This window comes from Saimiri boliviensis, chromosome 7 (assembly GCF_048565385.1).
Source record: "Saimiri boliviensis isolate mSaiBol1 chromosome 7, mSaiBol1.pri, whole genome shotgun sequence".
Taxonomy (NCBI): domain Eukaryota; kingdom Metazoa; phylum Chordata; class Mammalia; order Primates; family Cebidae; genus Saimiri; species Saimiri boliviensis.
In genome coordinates, this window is record NC_133455.1 from 126,245,022 (window position 1) to 126,270,987 (window position 25,966).

The following is a 25,966-nucleotide window of genomic DNA, read 5'->3' on the forward strand; positions in this document are numbered from 1 at the left end:
CTGAAACAATGTCTACACGACAGACACAGCAGGCCGACATGTATAGCTTTTATTTACCTACCCAGGTTCCTTTTACATGTGAGTTTTCTGCATTCCACCTCGCCCCCTCTCCCATTCACAAGGCCAGGATGAATCCTCTTGGCACAGAGGAAGGGGTTCCCCTTCAACTAGGGCCGGAGCCTAGATGACCTGGGGGATCCCCCACCATGAAAAAAGCAGGAAGGGAGTGGAGAAGATGGTGTTGATCATACCTAGCCCTCACCACAGGAGGAGCGGGAATGAAGAGGTCTAGAGGACTGCCCCCATGCTATGCCCCAGTCCTTAAATCCAAAGCAAGGGGCATGAAAAGGACCCTCCCTCTGAAATACAGCACCAACCTCAGCATGGAGGCAAAAGGACGGTGGGCAAGACCACGTCCCTCTGAAGGGAGAGGACTGAAGGAGAGCACATACCGTTAGTGGCTGCGGCACCCCTCCCTACCAGGGTTGGATGCAGCCTCAGCACCAGGAGTGGGGAGAGGGGAGGAGAAGGGATGACGGTACTGTACCATCCGCTTCTCCATGAACCCCCGGCCCCAGCACAGGCATTCCTCTGCCCACTAGCCCAAGTCAGGGGATGTGGAAGAAACTGTGTTGGAATCCGAGGCCCTTATCTATTTCTTCTTCCGTTCTTGGGAGCAGCGTGGGCAAAACCTGAAAAACAGAAGGGGAGAGAAAAGTAAGTGAAGGGGAGAATGCCCTCTACCGCTCACCGTAGGGACCCTCCAACTCCTGCCACTTACCATTTCCCCCGAGGCTTGGTTGTCAGCCCCACACAGGCAAAATGGAACCACTCAATGGAACACTGGAAGAGGACGAAGGAAAAAGTAGTCAGGGGCCGGGATGGGCCAGAGGAAGGAGAGAAAGTCCCTCCAGATTCCTTAGGTATGTCCTGTCCTTTACTCCATCCTTTTGGAGAGTTCTTGGAAGTCCCAAGGCCAACAGTTCCCACCATTTTCCTTCAATTCTTTTTTTTTTCCTTTTTGAGATGGAATCTCACTGTGTTGCCCAGGCTGGAATGCAATGACGATCTCAGCTCACAGCCACCTCCACCTCCCAGGTTCAAGCAATTCTCCCACCTCAGCCTCCTGAGGAGCTGGGATTACAGACACAGGCCATCATGCCTGGCTAAATTTTGCATTTTAAGTAGAGACTGGGTTTCACCATGTTGGCCAGGCTGGTCTCGAACTCCTGACCTCAAGTGATCCACCCTCCTCGTTCTCCCAAAGTGCTGGGATTACAGGCATAAGCCACGCATCAGGCCTTTTCTTCTTCTTCTTCGTCTTCTTTTTTTTTTTTTTTGAGACAGAGTGTTGCTCTGTCACCCAGGCTGGAGTTCTGTGGCACGATTTCAGCTCACTGCAACCCCTGCCTCCCAGGTTCAAGCGATTCTCCTGCCTCAGCCTCCCGAGTAGCTAGGATTACAGGTGTATGCCACCACGCCCAGCTAATTTTTGTATTTTTAGTAGAGAAGGGGTTTCACCATGTTGGCCAGGCTGGTCTCGAACTCCTGACCTCAAGTGATCTGCCTGCTTCAGCCTCTCAAAGTGCTGGGATTTCAGGCAAGAGCTACCATGCCCAGCCCATCTTCCTTCTATTCTGAAGCCCCAGTACTCAACTGTGGGATTTTCCCTCTTGTACCCGCTCCCTTCATGCCCCTCACAAACCCCCATCCTGAGGCAAAATGTTTCTCACATCAGGGTTGTCACAGCCAATCATCTCTCCATAGGAGACCTGGTGACAAAGGCAATAGGTGGGTTCGTTGGGATCCACAGGCATATCCAACACATCAGAGGGGTGGACACTGCCAAAGGTCACTGAGGGCATCCCATACTCAGGACTTCTGCATGCCAAGAGGAAGAGAAAGTGTCATCTACAGGAAGGGAAGCTAAAGCCTGAGGCTTTCAGAGGTGGCAGGAGAGCCTGGTGGGGCAAATGATTTGTGGCTTCTCTTCTCCAGCAGATACCAACATGGTAAGACTTCTTGGCACAGAGCTATAGAAAGTGGCAGGGGGCAGTGCAGGCTGGATGTGGGGCACTGGCAAAGGGCTCCCTGGTACACTCACGTGCGCACGAGCTTTAACTTCTTCTGGGCAGTCTTGGGGGCTTCTTCATCTGAGTTTTTCCCTTTCGAGCGAGCACGAGCAGCTTTCTTCTCCTTTTGAGTCCGGCCTTCTAGGGAAGAGGGGGAAAGCCAAAAGGCAGGGAGACAGGAAGAGTTAAGTCCCCTGCTCTCCCTCTCTTTCCCACCTGGTGCCCCGCTCCCCACCAGATGAAGAGCTGGCGTCTTCTCTCATTGAATCCTCGCCCCACATCGCACAGCCCCGCCCCCCTCCTCACTCTTTTTGCCTTTGCTGGAAGAGCTGTCATAGTCACTTGATTCGATCTGTTTCTCCTTGAGATCAGCCTCAAAGCGGGCCAGGTCTGTGTCCAGCCGCCGAATGTGTTTGTCCACCTGGGTGGAAAGGAAGAAGAAAGGAGAGGTACAGAACTGGTTCCAGTCAAACAAAATAGGTTAAGGCAGAGTCTGTGGATCTCACAGAGCCCAAACAGATCCCAACACAGTTGAAGGAGGGGTCTAAGACCCTGAGGATTAGATGGGAGGTAGGTGGGGAGCCATAAACAGGGCCATACCATCTCATAGGTCTGCATGGCAAGCTGCACCTTGTCGTCACCAAATTCCTTGCACTTGCCATAGGCTTCCTGGATCTGTTTGAGAAGGGCCAATTTTTCCTCGGAGCTCAGGCTGCGGGCGCTACTCATATACTCAGTGGCCAACTTGTCAATTTCAGCCTTCAGGTCTACAACAGAGACAGAGGCCTGGTCACAATGGCCCCTGAGTGGCTAGGTGAAACATACTTCTTCCTCTTGTTCTTGGACCTTTTCCATTGACTAGCATAACCTTCCAAGTAAAAAGTACTCAGTGTTCAGAGGTACTGTGCCACGCACTCAAGTAATGCAACATACTGACAAGATTTGCCTAAAGGTCCTTTCAAGGTGCTGAAAACACTGCTATCATACTTGGAATTTAAATTATCACAGCACAGCATGGGATCCTTTGCACACCACATTGATAGGATATTTTTGTTCATGTCTGAAGACGCTTCTTTGCAGGGCTTGTTGTTTCTTGAATTTTGTCGCAAAAGCCATTGTTTCCTTCTCAAAAACATCCCACAGCAGCTGTCTGCTGCAAATCAGGCTGAGTCATCTGCTGCTTCTGGTTTCCAAGTCTGTACATCTATATCATACATTTTAAAATTATGTTTTAATATTTTTAGTTTTGACACAGGGTCTCACTCTGTGGCCCAGGATGGAGTGCAGTGGCACAATCGTGGCTCACTGCAGCCACAACTTCCTGACGTCTGGTGATCTTCCCATCTCAGGTACCACCATGTCTGGCTAATTTTTTCTATTTTTTTTTGTAGAGATGGGGTTTCTCCACATTACCCAGGCTGGTCTCGAACTCCTGGGCTCAAGCAATCTGCCTGCCTTGACCTCCCAAAGTGCTGGGATTGATTATAAGGGGGGTGAGCTACCATGCCTCGCTTAATCTATTTTTTTTTTTTTGAGGAGGAGTTTCGCTCTTGTTACCCAGGCTGGAGTGCAATGCCACGATCTCGGCTCACTGCAACCTCCACCTCCTGGGTTCAGGCAATTCTCCTGCCTCAGCCTCCTGAGTAGCTGGGATTACAGGCACACACCACCATGCCCAGCTAATTTTTTGTATTTTTAGTAGAGATGGGGTTTCACCATGTTGACCAGGATGGTCTCGATCTCTTGACCTTGTGATCCACCCGCCTCGGCCTCCCAAAGTGCTGGGATTACAGGCTTGAGCCACCGCGCCCAGCTATCATGCAATTTAAAATGAGACCTTATTCCATCCATGTAGTAGTTGTTCTGCTTATCTTACTGCTCACTCTATTTTATTTTTATTTTTTTTTGAAAAAAAACTTTGTTGCCCAGTGGAATGCAGGGGCATAATCATGGATCACACTGTAGCCTCAACCTCTGGGTTCAAAGGATCCACCCACCTCAGCCTCTGGAGTCGCTGGGACCACAGGCACATGCCATCACACCGTGATAATATTTTTAAAAAATTATCTGTAGAGACAAGGTCTCACTATATCGCCCAGGTTAGTCTTGAACTCCTAGGTTCAAATGATCCACCTGCCTAACCTCTCAAAGTGGTGGGATTACAGGTGTGAGCCACTGCACCCAGGGTGCCCAAACTATTTGGCTGATCATTGCAACTTGCTTTATTTTTCATCACTTACTTTACCTGTTTGTCCATCTTAGATATTGCTCCAAAGGTGATTTTTTGTTTGTTTTGAGATGGAGTCTCGCTCTGTCGCCCAGGCTGGAGTGCAGTGGCACAGTCTTGGCTCACTGCAACCTCTGCCTCCCAGGTTCAAGGAATTCTCATGCCTCAGCCTCCCAACCAGTTGGGACTACAAGTGTGCGCCACCACATCTGGCTAATTTTTGTATTTTTAGTAGAGATGTGGTTTCACCATGTTGGGCAGGCTGGCTGAACTTCTGACCTCAAGTGATCTGCTAGCTTTAGCCTCCCAAAGTACTGGGTTTACAGGCATGAGCCTGGCCTCCCAAATGTTTTATTTTATTTATTTTTTGAATCCGAGTCTCACTCTGTCACCCAGGCTGGGGTGCAGTGGTGTGATCTTGGCTCACTGCAACCTCCAGCTCCCAGGTTCAGGCAATTCTCCTGCCTCAGCCCCGAGTAGCTGGGATTACAGGTATACACAAAACACCCGACTAATTTTTGTATTTTTAGTAAAGGCAGGTTTCCACCATGTGAGCCAGGCTGGTCTCAAACACCTGACCTCAGGAGATCCACCTGCCTCTGCCTCCGACAGGATTATAAGTGTTGAGCCACCGCACCGGGCCCCAAATGTTTTTTTTTTTTTTTTTTTTTTTAATGAGACGGAGTTTCGCTCTTGTTACCCAGGCTGGAGTGCAATGGTGCGATCTCGGCTCACCGCAACCTCCGCCTCCTGGGTTCAGACAATTCTCCTGCCTCAGCCTCCTGAGTAGCTGGGATTACAGGCACACACCACCATGCCCAGCTAATTTTTTGTATTTTTAGTAGAGACGGGGTTTCACCATGTTGACCAGGATGGTCTCGATCTCTCGACCTTGTGATCCACCCGCCTCGGCCTCCCAAAGTGCTGGGATTACAGGCTTGAGCCACCGCGCCCGGCCTAATTTTTTGTATTTTTAGTAGAGACGGGGTTTCACCATGTTGAGCAGGATGGTCTCGATCTCTCGACCTCGTGATCCACCCGCCTCGGCCTCCCAAAGTGCTGGGATTACAGGCTTGAGCCACCGCGCCCGGCCAAATGTTTTAATATTGGAAGAATGTTCCAGGAGATTGAGACTATAGATGTTTACTAATATTTGGTAGCACTCATAAATGTGTCAGTAGAAAGAGGCAAGTCTGACTGTGACGTAGTGCAGCAACAGAGAACTAGGAAGATCTGTGAATACACTGCTTAGACTCCACTTTATTCCAGGCCCTTGGAAGAGGCTGAAAAAGCATAGAGTTCCATAATCTCCAACTGTCTTCCTTTTTTTTTTTTTTTGAGACGGAGTCTCGTTCTGTTGCCAGGCTGGAGTGCAGTGGTGTGATCTCAGCTCACTGCAATCTCTGCCTTCCGGGTTCAAGCCATTCTCTTGCCTCAGCCTCCGAGTAGCTGGGATTACAGGTGTACACCATCATACCCAGCTAATTTTTGTATTTTTAGTAGAGACGGGGTTTCACCATGTTGGCCAGGATGGTCTCGATCTCCTGACCTCGTGATCAGCCCGCCTCGGCCTCCCAAAGTGCTGGGATTACAGGAGTGAGCCACCTTGCCCAGCCTCAACTGGTCTTTTTATGCATGAACTCAAGAGTTACAACTGTATTACAAAAAAAGCAATCTGGTTCTCACCATTCAGCAGGCAGTTCTCAGGAAACAATGTCCAGGGTTTCAATGATGTTCACCTTTTCTTTTTTTTTTTTTTTTTTTTGAGACAGAGTTTCGCTCTTGTTACCCAGGCTGGAGTGCAATGGTGCGATTTCGGCTCACCGCAACCTCTGCCTCCTGGGTTCAGGCAATTCTCCTGCCTCAGCCTCCCGAGTAGCTGGGATTACAGGCACGCGCCACCATGCCCAGCTAATTTTTTGTATTTTTAGTAGAGACGGGGTTTCACTATGTTGACCGGGATGGTCTCGATCTCTTGACCTCGTGATCCACCCGCCTCGGCCTCCCAAAGTGCTGGGATTACAGGCTTGAGCCACCGCGCCCGGCCCCACCTTTTCATGAGTAAACTTACCCAGAGAATTTAAGACACAGCTTCACATATCCCCAAACCAGCCTGTTACATCCTTGTACATGGCTACACAGAATGGAAGATAAGACCTAAAGATCCTTCAGTGGGTATGGGGATAGCGCCAACAGACATCTTTGATTGTGAATGCCCCAGTGCAGCCAATTTTGCTCAATGTTCAAGGCTGGAGAGGGTATCTAATGCCTCTGTAAGCGTGAACAGTGTAGAGATCCTGATGTTAATTACTGCTTTTCTTTCTTTCCTCTCTTTGTTTTCTTTCTTCTTTCTCTTTTAAGGACTTCTCATATAGCAAAGCTCCCATCTACCAACATAAGTTGGTCTAAAGTCACACTGGGAATTTGTGATAGTAACATGAACAATGCAGAGAAGTACAAACATTTTAGTCATCCTATAAATATATCAAACATAGAGAGCAGAAATGACTCGAGTTGACTTTAACTCTCCTTCTTCTGTTTTTTTTTTTGAGACACAGTCTTGCTCTATTGCCCAGGCTGGAGTACAATGGCATGATCTTGGCTCACTACAACCTCCACCTCCCAGGTTCAAATGATTCTCATGTCTCAGTCTCCCGAGTAGCTGGGATTACTGGTGCATGCCACCACACCTGGCTAATTTTTGTATTTTTGGTAGAGATGGGGATTTCACCATGTTGGCCAAGCTGGTCTCAAACTCCTGGCCTCAAGTGATCCGCCCACCTATGCCTCCCAAAGTGCTGGGATTGCAGGTGTGAGCCACCACACCTGGCCTAATTCTTCTCGACGAAGACATAAAGAACATAGTATCTTTGAATTCTTGAGGCGTTTTCACAATATTCTATTTGTTTAAAAAAAAAAAAAGCGGATACAGAAACGAGGATCATTATCCTGTTTTAAGAATTGCAGGACAGCAAAAAAGGAGAGAGAAGCCACAGTTCTCTAGGTCATACCAGATGATACGGTAACACCAAGCAGAAAAATAAATGATTACACACAATCATTATTACAAAAACTTTTTACTCTGTACGTACCCTCTGTTCTCTGGTCTAGGTCCCTCATGAGCTGAAAGTTTCTCTGTAATTCAAAGGGAAGGTTTTCAATACCTAGGGAAGAGAGAGAAACAAAGAATCACAGGACTGACTGTGCATAGGCCTTACAGCTCCTTTTAAAGTGCAGTTCAGGCTGGGCACGGTGGCTCACATCTGCAATCCCAGCACTTTGGGAGGCCAAGGGGGCAGATCACTCAAGGCCAGGAGTTCGAGACCAGCCTGGTTAACATGGTAAGACTCCAACTCTATTAAAAATACAAAAATTAGCCCGGTATGGTGGTTTGCACCTCTAATCCCAGCTATTTGGGAGGCCGAGGCATGAGAATCACTTGAATCCAAGAGGCAGAGGCTGCAGAAAGCCATGATCGGGCCACTGCACTCCAGCCTGGGTGATAGAGCAAGATCCTGTCTCAAAAACAAACAAGGTTGGGCGGGGTGGCTCACACCTGTAATCCCAGCACTTTGGGAGGCTGAGGTGGGCAGATCACGAGGTCAGGAGATCAAGATCAGCCTGGCTAACACAGTGAAACCCTGTCTCTACTAAAAATACAAAAAATTAGCTGGGTGTGGTGGCACGCACCTATAGTCCAAGCTATTTGGGAGGCCAAGGTAGGAGAAATGCTTGTAGCCAGGAGACAGAGGTTGAAGTGAGCCAAGATCGAGCCACTGCACTCCAGCCTGGGTCACTGAGTGAGGCTCCATCTCAAAACAAAACAAAACAAAAAATAGGCCGGGCGCGGTGGCTCAAGCCTGTAATCCCAGCACTTTGGGAGGCCGAGGCGGGTGGATCACGAGGTCAAGAGATCGAGACCATCCTGGTCAACATGGTGAAACCCCGTCTCTACTAAAAATACAAAAAATTAGCTGGGCATGGTGGCGTGTGCCTGTAATCCCAGCTACTCAGGAGGCTGAGGCAGGAGAATTGCCTGAACCCAGGAGGCGGAGGTTGCGGTGAGCCGAGATTGCGCCATTGTACTCCAGCCTGGGCAACAAGAGCGAAACTCCGTCTCAAAAAAAAAATAAAATAAAATAAAAATAAATAAATAAATAAAGTACAGATCAGTTTTCCTTCCTCTTAACCTCTGGATTTATCTGTGACAGGATTTATCAGTTTTCTCATGAGGAGCCATGCTCACCTATTTCTCTCCAAAACCTTTCCATTTCTGCACAGCTATCCCGCCCTTTTTGCTTTCAGTGACCTTCCTTACAAATAAGCTCTTCCCACTGGGCACAGTAACTCACAACTGTAATCCAGCACTTTGGGAGGCTGGGGCAGGTGGATCACAAGGTCAGGAGTTTGAGACCAGCCTGACTAACATGGTGAAACTCTGTTACTACTAAAAATACAAAAAATAGCCGGGCATGGTGGTACATGCCTGTAATCACAGCTACTCAGGAGACTGAGGCAGGAGAATCGCCTGAACTCAGGAGGCACAAGTCGCAGTGACCCAAGATTGTGCCAATGCACACTCCAACCTGGCAACAGAGTTAAGACTCCTCAAAAACAAACAAACAAACAAAAAAAAACACATAAAAAAGCTCTTCTCTTTCCTTTTTTTTTTTTTAATTTGAGATGGAGTCTTACCGTGTTGCTCAGGCTGGAGTGCAGTGGCACAATCTCGGCTCACTGCAACCTCCACCTCCGGGTTCAAGGGATTCTCCTCCCTCAGCCTCCAGAGTAGCTGGGACCAGAGACGTGTGCCGCCACATCTAACTAATTTTTGTATTTTTAGTAGAGACAGAGTTTCACCATTATGGCCAGGCTGGTCTCGAACTCCTGGTTTCCAGTGATCTACATGCCTCGGCCTCCCAAAGTGCTGGAATTACAGGCATGAGCCACTGAGCCCAGCCCCTTTCCTTTATTTTCAATCTCTGCCTCCAAGCTCTTTGTCCTCAAATTACAAATAGTCTCTGGTATCCTCTATTATACATATAATGGTTCAATCTACTTCCATATAGTAGCCAGAATGTCCTTTTTAAAAACTGCAAATCTGCCCAGGTGTGGTGGCTCACGCCTGTAATCCTAGCACATTGGGAGTCCAAAGTGGAAGGATCAGCTGAGCTGACCAGCCTGGGCAACATGGTGAAACCCCATGTCCACCAAAAATACAAAACATTAGTCAGGCATGCTGCACATGCATGTAATCCCAGCTACTTGGGAGGTTGAGGTACAAGAACCCCTTGAACCCAGGAGGCAGAGGTTGCGGCGAGTCAAGATCATGCCAATGCCCTCCAGCCCAGGTGACAGAACAAGACACTGACTCAAAAAAAAACAAAAAACAAAAAAACCCACCAAAATTAAAAATGCAGACTCGGCCGGGCGCAGTGGCTCAAGCCTGTAATCCCAGCACTTTGGGAGGCCGAGACGGGTGGATCACAAGGTCGAGAGATCGAGACCATCCTGGTCAACATGGTGAAACCCCGTCTCTACCAAAAATACAAAAAATTAGCTGGGCATGGTGGCGCGTGCCTGTAATCCCAGCTACTCGGGAGGCTGAGGCAGGAGAATTGCCTGAACCCAGGAGGCAGAGGTTGCGGTGAGCCGAGATCGCGCCATTGCACTCCAGCCTGGGTAACGAGAGAGAAACTCAGTCTCAAAAAAAAAAAAAAAAAAAAAATGCAGACTTAATCAAGTCACTCTCTAGCTTATATCCTTCTGGTAACTTCCTATTGCTCTTAAGATGGTCTGGACTTTCTGGCCCTTGCTTACCTCATCCCAGCCTTAACTCATGTCAGTGGCTGTCTCCCTTTGTGCTCCTCTCACTGCCTCAAACTGGCCTGTGTTCCTCCTGCCATCTGGCTTTCCACAAGCGGTTTTCTCTGCTTGGAATGCACTGCTTGCTTTTCCACATCCTGTCCACCCCACTCCTCTTGGCCTATTAAATTCCTGTTCATTCTTCCAAAGTTCAGTTCAAACTCAACTTTTCCTAGACTCTGATGTATGTCAAGGTATTCTATCCACCTTTTTAAAGCACTTATCCAACTGTAACGAAATAAATGTGTAATCAGTTGGCTGGGCACGGTGGCCCACACATGTAATCCAGCACTCTGGGAGGTGGGTGGGTCACTCAAGGCCAGGAGTTTGAGACCAGTCTAGGCAACATGGCTCTCTACTAAAATTACAAAAATTAGGGCCAGGCACAGTGGCTCAGGTCTATAATCCCAGCACTTTGGGAGGCCGAAGCGGGCAGATCACTTGAGGTCAGGAGTTCAAGACCGGACTGGCCAACATGGTGAGACCTGTGATCCCAGCTACCTGGGGAGGCTGAGGCATTAGAATCGCTTAAGTCCGAGAGGTAGAGGTTGCGGTGAGCTGATATCGCACCACTGCACTCCAGCCTGGGTGACAAGGGGAGACTATCTCAAAAACAAAACAACAGGCCGGGCGCGGTGGCTCACGCCTGTAACCCCAGCACTTTGGGAGGCCGAGGCGGGTGGATCACGAGGTCAAGAGATCGAGACCATCCTGGTCAACATGGTGAAACCCCGTCTCTACCAAAAATACAAAACATTAGCTGGGCATGGTGGCGCGTGCCTGTAATCCCAGCTACTCAGGAGGCTGAGGCAGGAGAATTGCCTGAACCCAGGAGGCGGAGGCTGCGGTGAGCCGAGATCGCGCCATTGCACTCCAGCCTGGGTAACAAGAGCGAAACTCCGTCTCAAAACAAAAACAAAAACAAAAACAAAAATTAGATGAGCGTGGTGGTCCCCGTGCCTGTAGTTCCAGCTACTTGAGAGACTGAGGCAGGACAATTGCTTGAACCAGGGAGGGGGAGGCTGTAGCCTGGATCAAAGAGTAAGACTGTCTCAAAAAAACAAAAAAAGAAAAAATAATAATTGTGTAATTAATTATTTGGTATGTCTCCCCAGGCCGAATATGGCTATCTTATTCTCTCCTGTTTCCCTAGTGTTTAGAATTATGACTTGCATAGGGCAGGTACTGAGTAAATACTTGAATAAATGCATGAGTATCTGTCCCCCTAGTACAAAAAAAAAATCTCTTCCCAAGACTCCACCTAAAACTTTAAAAATGCCTCTACTGGCAGGGCACAGTGGCTCATGCTTGTAATCCCAGTACTCTGGGAGGCCAAGGCAGGCAGATCGCTTGATTTCAGGAATTTGAGACCAGCCTGGGCAACATGTCCAGAACCTGTCTCTATAAAAATTATATATTATACATAATACATATAAATTACATATATAATTATTATACAATTATATATTACAATATATAAATTATAATACATAAATTTTATAATATATAAATATAAAAAATAATATATACAATTATATATATAATTTATATGTATTATGTATTTATATATAATTTATATGTATTTATATATATATTATGTATAATATACATATTATGTATATGTATTTATATGTATACATATATATATATGTATATATAAAATAAAAGGCCTGGTGTGGTGACTCATGCCTGCGACCCCAGCATTTTGGAAGACCAAGGTGGGTGGATCACCTGAGGTCAGGAGTTTGAGACCGGACTGGCCAACATAGTAAAACTCCATCTCTATTAAAAATACAAAAATTAGGCCAGGTGTGGTGGCTCACGCCTGTAATCTAAGCACTTTGGAGGCCAAAGCGGGCGGATCACCTGAGGTTGGGAGTTCAAGACCAGCCTGACCAACATGGTGAAACTCCGTCTTTAAAAAAAAAAAATTACAAAAATTACCCAGGCATGGTGGCAGGCACCTGTAGTCTCAGCTACTCTGGAGGCTGAGGCAGGAGAATCACTTGAATCCGGGAGACAGATGTTGCAGTGAGCCGAGATTGTGCCATTGTACTCCAGCCTGGGCAACAAAGTGAGACTCCGTCTCAAGAAACAAACAAACAAAAATCAATTTAAAAAATTAAAATGCCGGCCGGGCGCAGTGGCTCAAGCTTGTAATCCCAGCACTTTGGGAGGCCGAGGCGGGTGGATCACGAGGTCGAGAGATCGAGACCTTCCTGGTCAACATGGTGAAACCCCGTCTCTACTAAAAATACAAAACATTAGCTGGGCATGGTGGCACGTGCCTGTAATCCCAGCTACTCAGGAGGCTGAGGCAGGAGAATTGCCTGAACCCGGGAGGCGGAGGTTGCGGTGAGCCGAGATCGCACCATTGCACTCCAGCCTGGGTAACAAGAGCGAAACACCGTCTCAAAAAAAAAAAAAAAAAAAAAAATTAAAATGCCTCTACTGTTTTAACTGACAACCTCAGGTCTGCTACCACCAGGTCACTGGTTACTTACCAAATCAAATGGTGTTATTAGGCCTACCCTAAAAAATAACTCTGCAGCAGTTGGCATGATCTTTTCTTCTCTGAGTAACTTTTTCTTTCAAGATGCAGTGTTGCTCTTGTCACCAAGGCTGGAGTGCAATGGTGTGAACTCGGGTTCAAGGGATTCTCGTGCCTCAGCCTCCCAAGTAGCTGGGATTACAGGCACCTGCCACCACGCACAGATAATTTTTAGTAGAGATGCGGTTTCACCGTGTTAGCCAGACTGGTCTGGAACTCCTGATCTCAGGTGATTCACCTGTCTCAGCCTAAATACTTCTGTATCTCCCTAAAATCAGATTCTTATCTCCGTCCTGCAATGTTATCACTAACTGATCTCTGTTACCAACGTTATCATGCTCTAATTTACCATATATCAACCATTTTCCTTTATAAAAATCACTCTACTTTAATATGCAAACTTTTTAGTTTGGCTTAAAAGACCCCATCCCATCTAGCCTCAGCCTCTTTCTCCAATCTTGTTTCTCAATCTCTTACCTTAGAGTCATAAATATCAAATATGCTGACCTTATGGGTCATATCAAACACCCTTGACACTGCCACAAACCCATCACGCTACCTTTGCTGATGCTTTTCCCAACCTGGAATTTCTTTTTTTCTCTCCTCACTGGCAAATAACTTTCAAGACCCTATTCAAACATCACCTCCTCTGTAAAGCTTTTTCTACATCCCCAGGTAATTATCTCCTTTTTTCTCCAGCGTTGCCTACCAACTGTCCTTTTTAATGTATTTCCATTATTTCACTTGTCACAGTGTTTTATAATTATTTGCAGAATCTGTTTCCTACTAGATTATGAGTTTCCTGAGGTCAGGGGCCTCATCTTATTCATTTTTCTAACCCCAGTGCCTCATATTATGTCTGACTCACAGCAGGACCTCAATAAATATTTGTTGAATAAACGACTCCAGACCCTAAAACAAACGTTAAGTGCACAGGGCAGTAGGCTTTGTGCAGGGGTGGTTTACACAAATGGCATAAACACCAGATTTTCATTTGATGGGAAATAGATCTTTACTCCTTGAAAAGAAGCGGTTCCAGTTCATTATCTGACAGTGGTCACTCACCACCACCACTCTGAACCCCATGAGAAGCCACTTCTGAGTAAGAATGGAGTGGAGGAGAGGTCTTTACTGCTGCTCCAAATGGCAGTGGGTGATACCGATTCTGAACGACTATGGGGAAAAAAAAAAATCTACCGAGGCTTGAGACGCTGGAGAATGGGGGCAGCAATTATCCTCCCGGCCAAGCATCCTAGCCCTTCAAGATACATCCCTAACCCCCACCCCGCAGCCCCTCCCTCACCGACACCCAACAGCAGGGCCTTGATCCTGCTGCCCCGCCCCCTCTTTCTCCGCACCCTCCAATATTTCCTGCCACAGAACCCCTTCACAATTGTGACTGTCTCATCACTGGGACTTAAGGGTTACAGATCCTCTCAGCCCTGATCCCCCCCATCACTCTACGGCCCCGACCCCCGCCTCCAGCCTGCTCTTACTGTCCAGATAATGTTCCAAATACATCCCTGCAGCCATCTCGAAGCAAAACAAAGCAACTTCCGATCTGCCCCGGAAGTGACTGTAACGCGACAGGGGCCGAAGCCATTTTGGGGTTAAAGCTTTTCCGCCCTTAAAAGGGAAACTTCCGCCCTTACTAAATTACCGTCGGCACACATCCGCCCGACGCTGAAACTTTTCCTTTTGCATGGTAGCCACGACGGCCCATAGCGAGGCGGCTGTAGCCCGCTTCCGCCCTTACAGAGACCCCAGGACGCGACCGCGGCAGGTATGACGTCACTGGAGGTCGCCATTTTGCATCCACTGGCAAACTTTTTTCCCTCCAAAACGGGAAAGCATGGTAATCGGTGCGGGGGTAACTGTTCTCTTTAGGATTATATTGTGTAAACATCCCTTCTCAGCAACTGGAAGATCCAACATTTTTTTCCCTCTTTTGCGGAATATGACTTTTTTCAAGCCATCTGGTTTCTTAAGGAAGTTGAGGAGTATCAGGCCTTGAGAGATTTAAACCCTCTTCATTTCTTTTAACTCACACAAACGCCGTCTCCCCCAGCATCATTTTTTTTAACTTGAGAAAGATTGTCAACTTTCTACTTATAAATACAAAGAATGACTCAATAAAGCTATAATTCTGCACACCTTTTATTCAGAGCTCCTGTCCTTTACACTCGAATACACTTTCTTTTCTTTTCTTTTTTTTTTTTTTTTTGAGACGGAGTTTCTCTCTTGTTACCCAGGCTGGAGTGCAATGGCGCGATCTCGGCTCACCACAACCTCCGCCTCCTGGGTTCAGGCAATTCTCCTGCCTCAGCCTCCTGAGTAGCTGGGATTACAGGCACGCACCACCATGCCCAGCTAATTTTTTGTATTTTTAGTAGAGACGGGGTTTCACCATGTGGACCAGGATGGTCTCGATCTCTTGACCTCGTGATCCACTCGCCTCGGCCTCCCAAAGTGCTGGGATTACAGGCTTGAGCCACCACGCCCGGCCTCAAATACACTTTCATATATAAAATATTACTTTCAGCCTTGCCCTCTTGCTTTGGAGGCAGAGTTTTGCTCTTGTTGCCCAAGCTGGAGTGCAATGGCATGTGATCTCAGCTTACCACAACCTTCGCCTCCTGGGTTCAAGCGATTCTCCTGCCTCAGCCTCCCGAGTGGCTGGGATTACAGGCACTAGGTAATCCCAGGTAAACTTTGGTCAGGCTGGTCTTTAACTCCCGACATCAGGTGATCCGCCTACCTTGGCCTTCCAAAGTGCTGGGATTACAGGAGTGAGCCACTGCGCCTGGCCCCTCTTGCTACTCTCTTAAGGGGGAAATCTCATGTTCTTTTGCTTTTGTTTATATGTGATGTTAGTACCATGATTCTGAAGGGATTGAGGGTATGGAGCAGTATTACTACTGGGCTAGTAGTTAGTTGCCAGCCATCGCTCTAGTCAGCCATGACTTCTATGGTTTTCATTAGAATGGAAAGCAGTCAAGGGCACGAGAGGCTGCCAACACACTAGGCAAACAGAACTCAAGGGCCATAACGTAATAGTGGTGTTAGTCAGATACTATCTTAGAGATAACTGCTATCTCTCACACCTTTCATACCCATCCTTAATAAGAATTATCAATGTCTTATGACAAGTTTTTAATGAGACGGACTTTGAGCTATATGATTTCTACCATTATGTGTGAAGAAGAGCAACTTCCAACCCAGGGCAGATTGCAAGTTACTTTGTTTTGCTTCGAGATGGCGGCAGGGATGTATTTAGAACATTATCTGGACAGTAAGAGCAGGCTGGAGGAGGGGGTCAGGGGCCGAGTGGCAGGGGGATCAGGGCTCAAAGGCTCTGTAGCCCCTAAAACCAGGTTTACCAGTATACAGGCAAGAGAATCCAGAAGATTTCACTCTAATTATGAGAGTCATGCTTTTTGGTAATTTAATCTCTGTGCCTGTTTTACTATACAGTAAGAATACTAAACTGCCTCCTGGGTTGTTGCAGTGAGTGCATGTGAGTGTATCCATAGATTAGATTCTGGTTCTAATATTGGTGAAGTTAGGGCCATTAAGGCCTTTCAAGAGTTGATGAGTGGGAGCAAAAAGAAAATACTCAGGGAGCTAAGAAACACTGGCATATTTGGTCATATGTGACACATTAATTGGTATCACACCATAGAGACACCATCTTAAGTGCCCACAGAGGATATCTAGCACTAAAACAAGTAGGTACTTACTTTAACTATCCCAGCCCAACTAGGTAAGTACTGTTGGCCAGCAGTCCCAGAGAACCACCAATTCTTGGATGTGAGAGTTTGGTCACAACTTTTTCAATGCTTAAAGCAAGGTTTTCTTTTCTTTTTTTTTTTTTTTGAGACAGAATCTCACTCTGTGGCACAGGCTGGAGTGCAGTGGTGCCATCCCAGCTTACTGCAACCTCTGCCTCCCAGGTTCCAGTAATTCTTCTGCCCCAGGTTCCTGAGTAGCTGGGACTACAGGAGTGAGCTACCATGCTTGGCTAATTCTTGTATTTTTAGTAGAGATGTGGTTTGGTCTTGAACTCCTGAACTCGTCATTTGCCTGCCTTGGCCTCCCAAAGTGCTGGGATTACAGGTGTGAGTCATGGCACCTGGCCTTTAAGCAAAGTTCTTAATTCTCAAAAAAAAGGTATCTTGAGAGTTATTTAGTCCAATCCCTTCACTAACAGTTGACGAATCACCCTGGCCAGCACTGGTTGACGGTAGGCAAAGGGCTGAAGTCTATGTTTCCTGACTACATTCTACTCCACAGTACTACAGCTCTCCTGCATAAATCAATCTTGCACCCCTTAACTGGTTATGATTTCCACAAGATAATGAACATACATATACATACACATTGCCAGTTGGAAGCCCTTCTTCCACAGAGACTCAGGCAGGAGTGCAGGTCCTTTCAAGAGGCTTCCACTTTTCTTCCATAGGGAGCTTAGCTGTTTGTTGACACGTAAGCAAAACTTTGCTCTCACGTATTTAGGCAATGCCATCCCCATGACAGAATGTGTATGTAGAAGTCTTCATAAACCAGAATTTCACTTGAAAGCTAATGAAACTGTGCCCTTCCGTGACTGGAGAATCACACACATGGGGGCATCATCACACAAGCACTCGTTCATCACACCCACTCTGGTATAAATCCTCAGAACTGTGCGTGGACATCTACCCAGAGACCTTTCCCGCATGCTCACTCACATCAGCAGCTCCACTGCCTCTGATCCTTTTACATGAATTTATTTCTATACAATGTTCTAAAAACACCCCTTGGTTTGTACATAAGTTTTTTTTTTTTTCTTAATTTTTAAACTGCTTTATAACAACTGATTTCTGATTTTTCTTTTAAATTTCCTTTTCTCTGAAATCTGCCATGATTAAAAAAAAAAAAAAAAAAAGACAAAAAGAAAAATGCTGTGGCCAGATGACAGGGGTGGAGGGGGGGAAAAGGACAAAAATAAAATAAACAAAACATCAAATGTGAAAATTCTCAGAGATAATGCATTTATAAACACAGAAATGGTTACAACAATGATGGCCGTGATGAGTGGGTATAATATATTTATATATATATATATTTATATATAAATCCGTGTCCGGTATCTGACCGTGGCACCTAGGGAGCTAAGTCCAGTCCTTGCGTTTGCCTTGAACTCTCCCTTCTCTGCAACATCCCTGTTTTGGAGTTTCACAGAGAACACAAAGCCTCCCACAGCACCTTGGGGGTTGGGCTGGGGAGACTGAGAGTGTAGGGTCTGTTTACGCAGAGGAGGAGGAGAGAGGCTCCAAGGAAATCCATAAAACCATAACCCACACTTCTAAGCCACCTGTGACCAACTTGGGAATTTCTGGCCCCTTGGGGACCACATCTCAGCCCTTGCCCCCTTTAAATAAAAGGAGGTCTAACCCCTACCCCAAAATCTCCTTCGACCAGCAGTCAATAGGAAGTGAAGTGAGACAATGTAGGGGAAGAAATGGCTCTCAGGGACTGAGGCATATAAGAAACCTCTGTTCTTTTGCAGGCAAGAATAGAACAAGAGGCTGGTTGCATTTGGGGCTCCCTTTTCTCTGTAATCTGGGAGGACCAGCCTCTAGTCTTCTATCAGCCCAAACTTTGAGGATAAGGAGGGTAAGGATAAGGTAAGTGACCACGCTGGACACGTTTCTATGAGGTCATAGCAAATCCTTCCCTTGAGCACCAACCCCCAATTTTAAAAGCTTTGCTTGGGAGGGGAGGCTGCTGGATGACACCATAAGCTCAGTATTCCTTTGCAATCAGGAGGGCTGATGTTCCTTTTGAAGAGTTCAGAAAAAGGATGGTATCTTGTGGAGGAAAGCCGTGCCTGAGGCCCAAGGAGATGGAGCCAAGGCCTGTCAAGGAAGAAGAGGACTGTTCCCACCAAGAGGAGCTGGAGAAAGAAGAGACCAGGACGTTTTCCTCTTCCCAGTGGGTGACAGCACGGATCTCTAAGAGCTGGCCAGGTGCTCCACCTGGATGGTGCTGGTGGTGACAGTGAGACAGATGTCCTTATGATGCTCTGCTGTCTTATAGGGAGTCAGGTCAAAGGAACATTGGGGTGGAGGGTTGGGGTTGCTGTCCCCACCACCCCCACCCTGGGGGGCTGCCCCAGGAGACTGGAAGTGTGGTGGTGGCTGCTGTTGCTGCTGCTGCTGCTGCTGCTGCTGTGATGCCTGGGAGGCCTGGGCCTGAGCCTGGGCCTGGGCCTGAGCCTGAGCCTGGGCCTGAGCCTGAGCCTGGGCCTGGGCCTGAGCCTGGGCCTGAGCCTGAGCCTGGGCCTGGGCCTGAGCCTGAGCCACTGCTGCTGCCGCCGCTGCTGCTTGCACTTGTTGCTGAAGATCAGGAGGGTTGTGTTTGCGCATATGTTTCATAAGGTATGTTTCCTGAGGGAGATGATAAAAAGTTGAGGGACGAAAGGGAAGGAAAACAGATTACTTGTAATTAGCACCCCAGGCTGACTTTGCTGTTAAGTAGAGTAAGCTTTATACTTATACTGGTTTTCTGGAGCCAGAAGTGAACAAAACTCGAGTAGCACTTTCAGTGGCTCACTGCTTCCCATCTCCCTCCCCAAACACGTGGATGCTTTTTTCTCCTTGAGACGGAGTCTTGTTCTGTCTCCCTCCCAGGCTGAAGTACAGTGGCACAATCTCAGCTCACTGTAACTTCTGCCTCCCAGGTTCAAGTGATTGTCCTGCCTCAGGCTCCTGAGTAGCTACGATTACAGGCGCATGCCATCATGCCTGGCTAATTTTTTGTATTTTGTAAAGATGGGGTTTCATTCCAGGATGGCCTTGATCTTCTGACCCCATGATTCACCTGCCTCGGCCTCCTAAAGTGCTGGGATTACAGGCATGGGCCATAGCACCCAGCCAGTGGCTCATTATTAAGAAAAGAGAGGGAAACCTTTAGAAGTCACTGTGAACATTCAACTGGCAAAGGAATCAGCTGCAATTTTTTTCGAAGACCCCTGAATGAAACAACTTTACAACCTTTTCTGGAGTCTCATGGAAAATACCTAACTAGCTGGGCCAGGTGTGGTGGCTCACATCTGTAATCCCAGTACTTTAGGAAGCCAAGGCAGATGGATCACTTGAGGTTAGGAGCTCAAGACCAGCCTGAGCAACGCGGTGAAAGCCCATCTCTACTAAAAATATGAAAATTGGCTGGGCATGGTGGCACGCACCTATTCCCAGCTACTTGGGAGGTTGGGGCAAAAGAATCTCTTGAATCCAGGAGATGGAGGTTGCAGTGAGCAGAGATCACACCACTGCACTCCAGCCTGGGTGTGACACAGCAAGACTCTGTCTCAAAAAAAAACAAAACAAAACACCACCTAACTGAAATCTTGTTCCCCCTCAACATTTTAACTGGCTTTATTTTGCCTTATGTTTAAAAAAAAGGACGAATTACAATTTATCTATCTGTAGGATTAGGGAATCAGGCATCCCCTAAATTCCTCAGCTTATGAGCCTAATTTCTGAATCTTTACTTGTTCTGCTAAGATGGAGCTAAGGAGGCAGGGTATTCACTGCAATAGATCTGTATCGAGAAAACGGGGTGAAGTGGACTGTACTCTTAGAGGACTATCAGGAAGGAAAGAGAAGAAATGGAGCACTCACTGATGTGTATGCCCGACTGCAGATAGTGCAGGTGTACACCTTGGCATGCTTCACTGTATGCGTTGACAGGTGCACCTCTAGTGAGGCTGCGTCCGTGTACGCTCGATGACAGTTGTGGCACTTGAAAGGTTTATCTTTGTTGTGTTGTCGTCTGTGGGACTGAGAAAATTGGGAGAAACCAGAATGAATACATTGTACTCTTCCTTCCTGCCCACTTGACCTCGACGAAAGCACAAAGGTGGATGTAGATGTCAGACCTCCCAGCTTCTCTGTCTATCTGAAGAAAGTAGAAACTGCTTCAAACGGGAATTGAGAAGCTACAGGCTAAGGGAGAAGGCATACCTCATGTGGCGCATACCAGGATCCCGAGACAGCTTGTGCCCATCTCACCAGTCCAGTGGTTCTTAAAGTGAGGTGTGGGGATCTTTAGGGAACACTACGACCTTTGCAGGGGACCCAGAGGATCAAAACTCTTTTCAAAATAATAAGACAATGTTTGCCTTTCTCTCTTGAACCTGGGAAGTGGAGGTTGCAGTGAGCTGAATCACACCACCACACTCCAGCCTGGGTGACAGAGTGAGACTGTCTCAAAAACAAAACAAATCGAAACAAAAATCCTAACTGAAATCTTGCTTCCCTCAAAATTTCAAGTGGCTTCATTTTGCCTTATGTTTTACATGTAACATTTACAGAGGTTACATGACATGTGATAACACAATAGACCAGATGCAGCAGATACAACAATCTATTCATCTTCTGGCTCAATTAAAGACTCCTGTGCCAGGTGCGGTGACTCATGCCTATAATCCCAGCACTTTTGCAAGACTGAGGCAGAAGAATGGCCTGTGTCCAGGAATTCAAGACCAGCCTAGGCAAGACGGCAAGACCCCATCTCTACAAAAATTAAAAAACCAGCCAGGTGTGGTGGTACATGCCTGTAATCCTGACTACTTGGGAGGCTGAGGTGGAAGGATCACTTGAGCCCAGGAGGCTGAGGCTGCAGTGGGTCATGATCATACCACTGCACTCAGCCTAGGTGACAGAGCAAGGTCCTGTCCCAAAAATAAAAAACAGATACCTGCAAAAATGTGTAATAATCCCATTCTTCTTAATCCGTTGTTTTTGGAGGGTCTTGGAATATATTATTTATGTTAACACACGTGGTTTATTTTTGTTCTTTCTAAACAGATTACTATTATATTTTTAATGTTTTTCAGTTTCATGTTTATGTGGGTAATAGCTGCTATTACCCACAAAAACAAAAACACTTCGGGTCCCACTCAACACTTTTGAGTGTAAAGGAGTCCTGAAAACATCTGAGAACCTGTGTACTATTCAAACGGCCCCAGGTCTCAGATCAAGGTCTTGTGTGGAGGGTGGTACATTTACCTGTAGATTGGAGAGTTGTGTGAAGGCTTTCTCACAGCCTGGGTGTGCACATTTGTATGGTCTATCACCAGTGTGGATTCTGTACAGGATAGGAAGAGAAGAAAGGGAAAGAATGTCAGCAAGACTATTTAGGAATTGGCTCAACAAATCTTCTCCAGGCCAATCCTTCTCTCCTAAGGAGGCACATCAGATGGGCCTCCAAGAGGCACGAGCCTTCCTCTCTGATGTGGATCAGGTTGTAATGCCTTGCTTCTGGTCAATGTCTCCATCACTCAGCTCAAGCTGAGCCTCCCCTCTGCTGGGGGAGGAAGACCGAGGACTCAGCACCCAAGGGACAGGCAGTCCTCCTACAGTGACTGTCCTAACAAACATTCAAGAACATAAGATAAACAGAATGGCAAGGAGAAAGAAAAGCACAACGTGTCTTCCTTGGTCCCATGTTATAGCCAGAAACTGTTCCCTCAGCCTTGAGCATCACTTCCAGAGAATGTTATGGAATCATAGAAAAGCAAAGTTACACTGGCTATGGAGAGTAATAGTGATATTAATGGAAACTCATGAAAACTCCTAAGGGCTTTTTGTAGTCCAGCCCTCTAATGGCAGGAAATGCTTACTTTACTATCAATTTTTGACCTCTTTCCCCAACACTATAGGATCCTCTGCTAGGATAAGCAGTGACACCTGCTCCTCATCAGTGACTTCAGAACCATCTCTATGACCAAGTGCTTTTCTGGACTTCCGGTATAAAATCTTGAAAACATCACAGAACACGTCTCTTCTCTGTGAAGAAAGCCTGACTCCTCCTCTTCTCAAAGCAACATGTCTGATCACTTTAAGGTGAGATCATCACATCCACAAGCCGGGTGAGAGGCCCTATGGCCTGTACATCTGGACTCCTGTTCAAACTGAGATAGCACTGAAGGAGATCATCACCTCTTCTGGTTGGCAGGTTCCCTTCTTTCTAGTCATTCCAGATTCCCGGGATAAACACTGAGCATCCTTATGAAGCGTGAGCTTTACAATTTCCTGTTTGCTGCTTCTCTGTGAATATTTGGTACATGTTTTGTTTTCTTCTCTACTCTTGGCATCCCTCGGAGCCTTGCTTGTTGCTGTGGGTGTCATCAGGCTGGTGCCCAGCTAATGTCTGGTTTTCTCTCCTGTTCATAATTGGTACCCTAAGGGTTAGAGGTATGGTCTTCTCCACTCAAATGCTTCTGCTTTGGCATCAAGGGAAAAATCTTGCAAGATGAGTACATGAGTATTTTCAGGGAGGAAAATGAGAAAAAAGAAAAGTTGTTTCCACTCCATGTATGTGTCTGTCTCCCATGGATCAGTGAGTATCACAGAGTCACTGCAACTCCCCGACGGGATCAGTGAGTATCACAGAGTCACTGCAGCTCCCTGACGGGATCAGTGAGTATCACAGAGTCCCTGCAGCTCCCCGACGGGATCAGTGAGTATCACAGAGTCCCTGCAGCTCCCCGACGTAGCTCTTGCCCCAGAGAGGCTCTCTCTTAGTGTCCACTTGAATCTCCAATGTTGTCTGGTCTTCCTTCTCCCAGATGCCAGCCAGGTTCTCTCCTCCAGCCAGGTCTCTCCCCCGCCCCCCGCATGCGGGTTGTTGTGTGTGTCCGGGGCGGGGGTGGGGAGGGCATGCCAGCGGGGCGGGGTCAGTAGCCCGCCACTCTCCCTTACCGTGTGTGCTGCTGGAGGTGGGAGAGCTGGCGAAAGGCCTTCTGGCAGTAGGAACAGTTGTAGGGCTTGGCACCCGAGTGGATACGGAGGTGCTGGGCCAGGTAGGAGGTGTTGGCGAAGGTCTTGGAGCAGTGCGGGCACTTGTGGGGCTTGATGGTCTCCGTGTGCATCTTGGAGTGGATCCTGCCGGAGAGGAGAGGAGGGAAGGGGGGAGGAGGAAGCAGTTCGACACCAGGGGTTCAGCTCTCTGCTGGGTGAAATGATGTTGCTTGACGGATGAGAGCAGCCCCTTCCTCCCTCCTCCCAAAACACTCCAGCCTGGATAGGCGAATGAAGAGGATACCCAGATCTAGGTTGTTGCTGATTGTAAGTCGGTGGCTAGAATGGCAGTGAGATGATGAAGAGCTGCAACCCATGGCTCTTGGTAACCTTAAAGCAGTCAGTCTCGTCAACCCTCCGCTTTTTCCTAAGGTTAACACACTCACCACAGACACCCTGCTTCCAAATAGTAATCTGAACAAAGACCAATACCGCCTGTTCCCCATGGACCTCAAGTTGAATGCACACCTTGGCTCTGAACTGAAGCATATAGTAAAAGCAGGCCTGCTCTGCAGATTTCCAAACACAGACACAAAGAGAAACCACAAAAATTGTTCCAGACTTTGGAATTGGAGACCGCAATTTTCAAGGCCCCCCAAATTCTAGGATATGTAATTTCCACACACAGTAACAGGAGATCGAAGCTACCAATGGGCAAAGGTGAAAGGGAAAAAAGAATCCATGTGGAGAGAGGAGCAGGTGCAGACAACGTGGTCTCGGGGTTCATGGCCAGGTGGTGGGGTAACCAAGAGCTGCCTTACCGGGTGTGCTGCTGAAGGTGGGAGAGCTGGCGGAAGGATTTCTCACAGAAGTTACAACTGTAGGGCTTAGCCCCTGAGTGTATACGGATGTGCTGGGCCAGGTAGGAGCTGTTGGCGAAGGTCTTGGAACAATGTGGGCACTTGTGGGGCTTGGTCTCGGTGTGTGACTTGGAGTGGATCTGCATCTCCGACTTTGAGTAGAATGTCAGTGAGCACATCCGGCACCTGAGCCAAGTGAGGGCAATGGTTAGAACCCTTCCCACCAAGAGGGTATGGCTAAACCCTCCCCTCTACTTCAAAGAGAAGCCCACCTATCTGAGCTCTCTCCTACTCCAACTTGAGAGTAGAGCTCTATGTATTCATCTTTATGGCCTATCTTCTAACATGGTGCATAGCACATTATAAATGTTCAATAAACGTTTGCTGAATGACTGGACTGCCTGAATGTGCAAAAATAAGAATTCAACCAGGTAAAACAGAGAACAGTATAAACTCTGGGCAGATGTGAATTTCAACGGGCCAGGAATACCAGTTAATTTGTTTTCCCTCTGCCTACAGCTTGATTTCAAACATTTAAGGAATTCCTTTCCCTAATGTTCCCATGTATGAAGTACATCCCTCTGTATTCCTCAAGACTCCTAAACAATAATGAGGAACAACTAACTAGATACTCCCCTGTCTCCACAGATAATTTTCTGCTCTCAGATTTTTCCCTACTTCCTTTTTGGCAGTAATTCCTAGAGGGATGGGGGTGGGGAAATAGCAGAATTATTTGGAGGGGCTTTTCCAAACCATGTATGTCTGCTCTCCACCCTCTTATCTGATGTTCCATACATCGTCTGCCCACCCCCTGATCACAGCCCTGTGACAATCAAGTGATAACCCCTTTTGCAATGACCAAGGTGTAGCCGCTAGGGGAGGATGCCATGGGAGAAAAATGTTTACAAAACACCTATCTTCCATGCGAGACCTTTCCTCTTCCCTAGCACACACAGCCAGTGTCAGCACTCCGGGTTGACATCAATAGCACCTGATCGTACTTTCACTCATCCCAAGCTGATAATTGTTTCCACTCTGGTATGGTCCACCAATATCAGATAAGGAGGCCTCTGAGCAAGTTAAGCCGCAACTATTCAGACTTGACTGGGTAAAAGCTATCTTTCATTTTCATAAACAATTCACCAGTGAAAACGTAAGCTAGTAGAAAAGGCAATGGTCTGGAAGCCAGGCAATGAGCACAAGTCCCTCTTCTTTGGGCTCTCCCTAACTTATCTTCTTCAAGAGAGGCTTGAGATGGTGTGAGGTGATTTCTGCACTTTTTTCATCTCAGGAGAATTTTTTAGTTACCAGCTTATCAATCCCTGGCAGTTGTCTGAGATGCGCAATCATCTCAGGAGAGAGGGGGAGGCTCTGTTAATAGCGAGCATAATCCAAAGGACACAGCTAATGGGAATCAGGATGCCTGGGCTCTACTCAGAGTTCAGTTACAAGCTGGCTCATTAATCTAGACCTCAATCTTCTGGTCTGTAAAATGGAGAGATAAATTTCTGCCCCCAGAAGGGCCAGCAAAACACCTAGGACAGTCAAAGGTAAGCCAAGTATTCTTCAGTAATAAAACTGCATTCATGTTAAGCATTCAG

The 25,966-nt window shown here is 47.2% G+C and overlaps 2 protein-coding genes across 16 annotated transcripts in view; both read right to left on the bottom strand.

Moving 5' to 3' along the window:
• Positions 1-32: 32 nt before the first annotated feature.
• Positions 33-14,300, bottom strand: ING4 (inhibitor of growth family member 4). Of its 5 annotated transcripts, none has more exons than XM_010330009.3 (8): positions 14,212-14,300; positions 7,392-7,463; positions 2,673-2,839; positions 2,388-2,493; positions 2,105-2,210; positions 1,734-1,881; positions 782-843; positions 33-692 (listed from the first exon to the last, which is right to left on the bottom strand). In XM_010330009.3, the coding sequence occupies exons 1-8, from the start codon at positions 14,246-14,248 to the stop codon at positions 653-655; spliced, it is 738 nt and encodes a 245-aa protein (XP_010328311.1). In that variant the 5' UTR covers positions 14,249-14,300; the 3' UTR covers positions 33-652. The 5 variants fall into 5 exon arrangements, with proteins under 5 accessions (XP_010328311.1, XP_074259534.1, XP_010328308.1 ...); XM_074403433.1 differs by having other exon boundaries at positions 2,105-2,213; XM_010330006.3 differs by having other exon boundaries at positions 2,379-2,493.
• Positions 14,301-17,463: 3,163 nt separating this feature from the next.
• The window catches only part of ZNF384 (zinc finger protein 384), a 28,581-nt gene continuing 20,078 nt past the window's right edge, over positions 17,464-25,966 (bottom strand). For 7 of the 11 annotated variants that reach the window (XM_039461641.2, XM_039461644.2, XM_039461646.2 and 4 more), the window contains 5 exons: positions 24,327-24,551; positions 23,467-23,649; positions 21,772-21,850; positions 20,383-20,541; positions 17,464-19,146 (listed from right to left, as the gene is read on the bottom strand). In XM_039461641.2, the coding sequence (XP_039317575.1) occupies positions 18,712-19,146; positions 20,383-20,541; positions 21,772-21,850; positions 23,467-23,649; positions 24,327-24,551 (1,081 nt within the window). In that variant the 3' untranslated portion in view covers positions 17,464-18,711. The remainder of the gene's footprint in view (positions 19,147-20,382; positions 20,542-21,771; positions 21,851-23,466; positions 23,650-24,326; positions 24,552-25,966) is intronic. The other 4 variants (XM_039461649.2, XM_039461648.2, XM_010330005.3 and 1 more) reach the window with 1 other exon arrangement.

Coding starts and splice junctions, on each gene's coding strand:
- ING4 (XM_003942153.3), bottom strand. CDS start 14,248: ATGGCTGCAGGGATGTATTTGGAACATTATCTGGACA. Junction 2,214..2,378: donor TTCCAGCAAAGGCAAAAAGA/GTGAGGAGGGGG, acceptor CCTCTTCCCTAG/AAGGCCGGACTCAAAAGGAG. Junction 844..1,733: donor TTGGCTGTGACAACCCTGAT/GTGAGAAACATT, acceptor GTCCTCTTCCAG/TGTTCCATTGAGTGGTTCCA.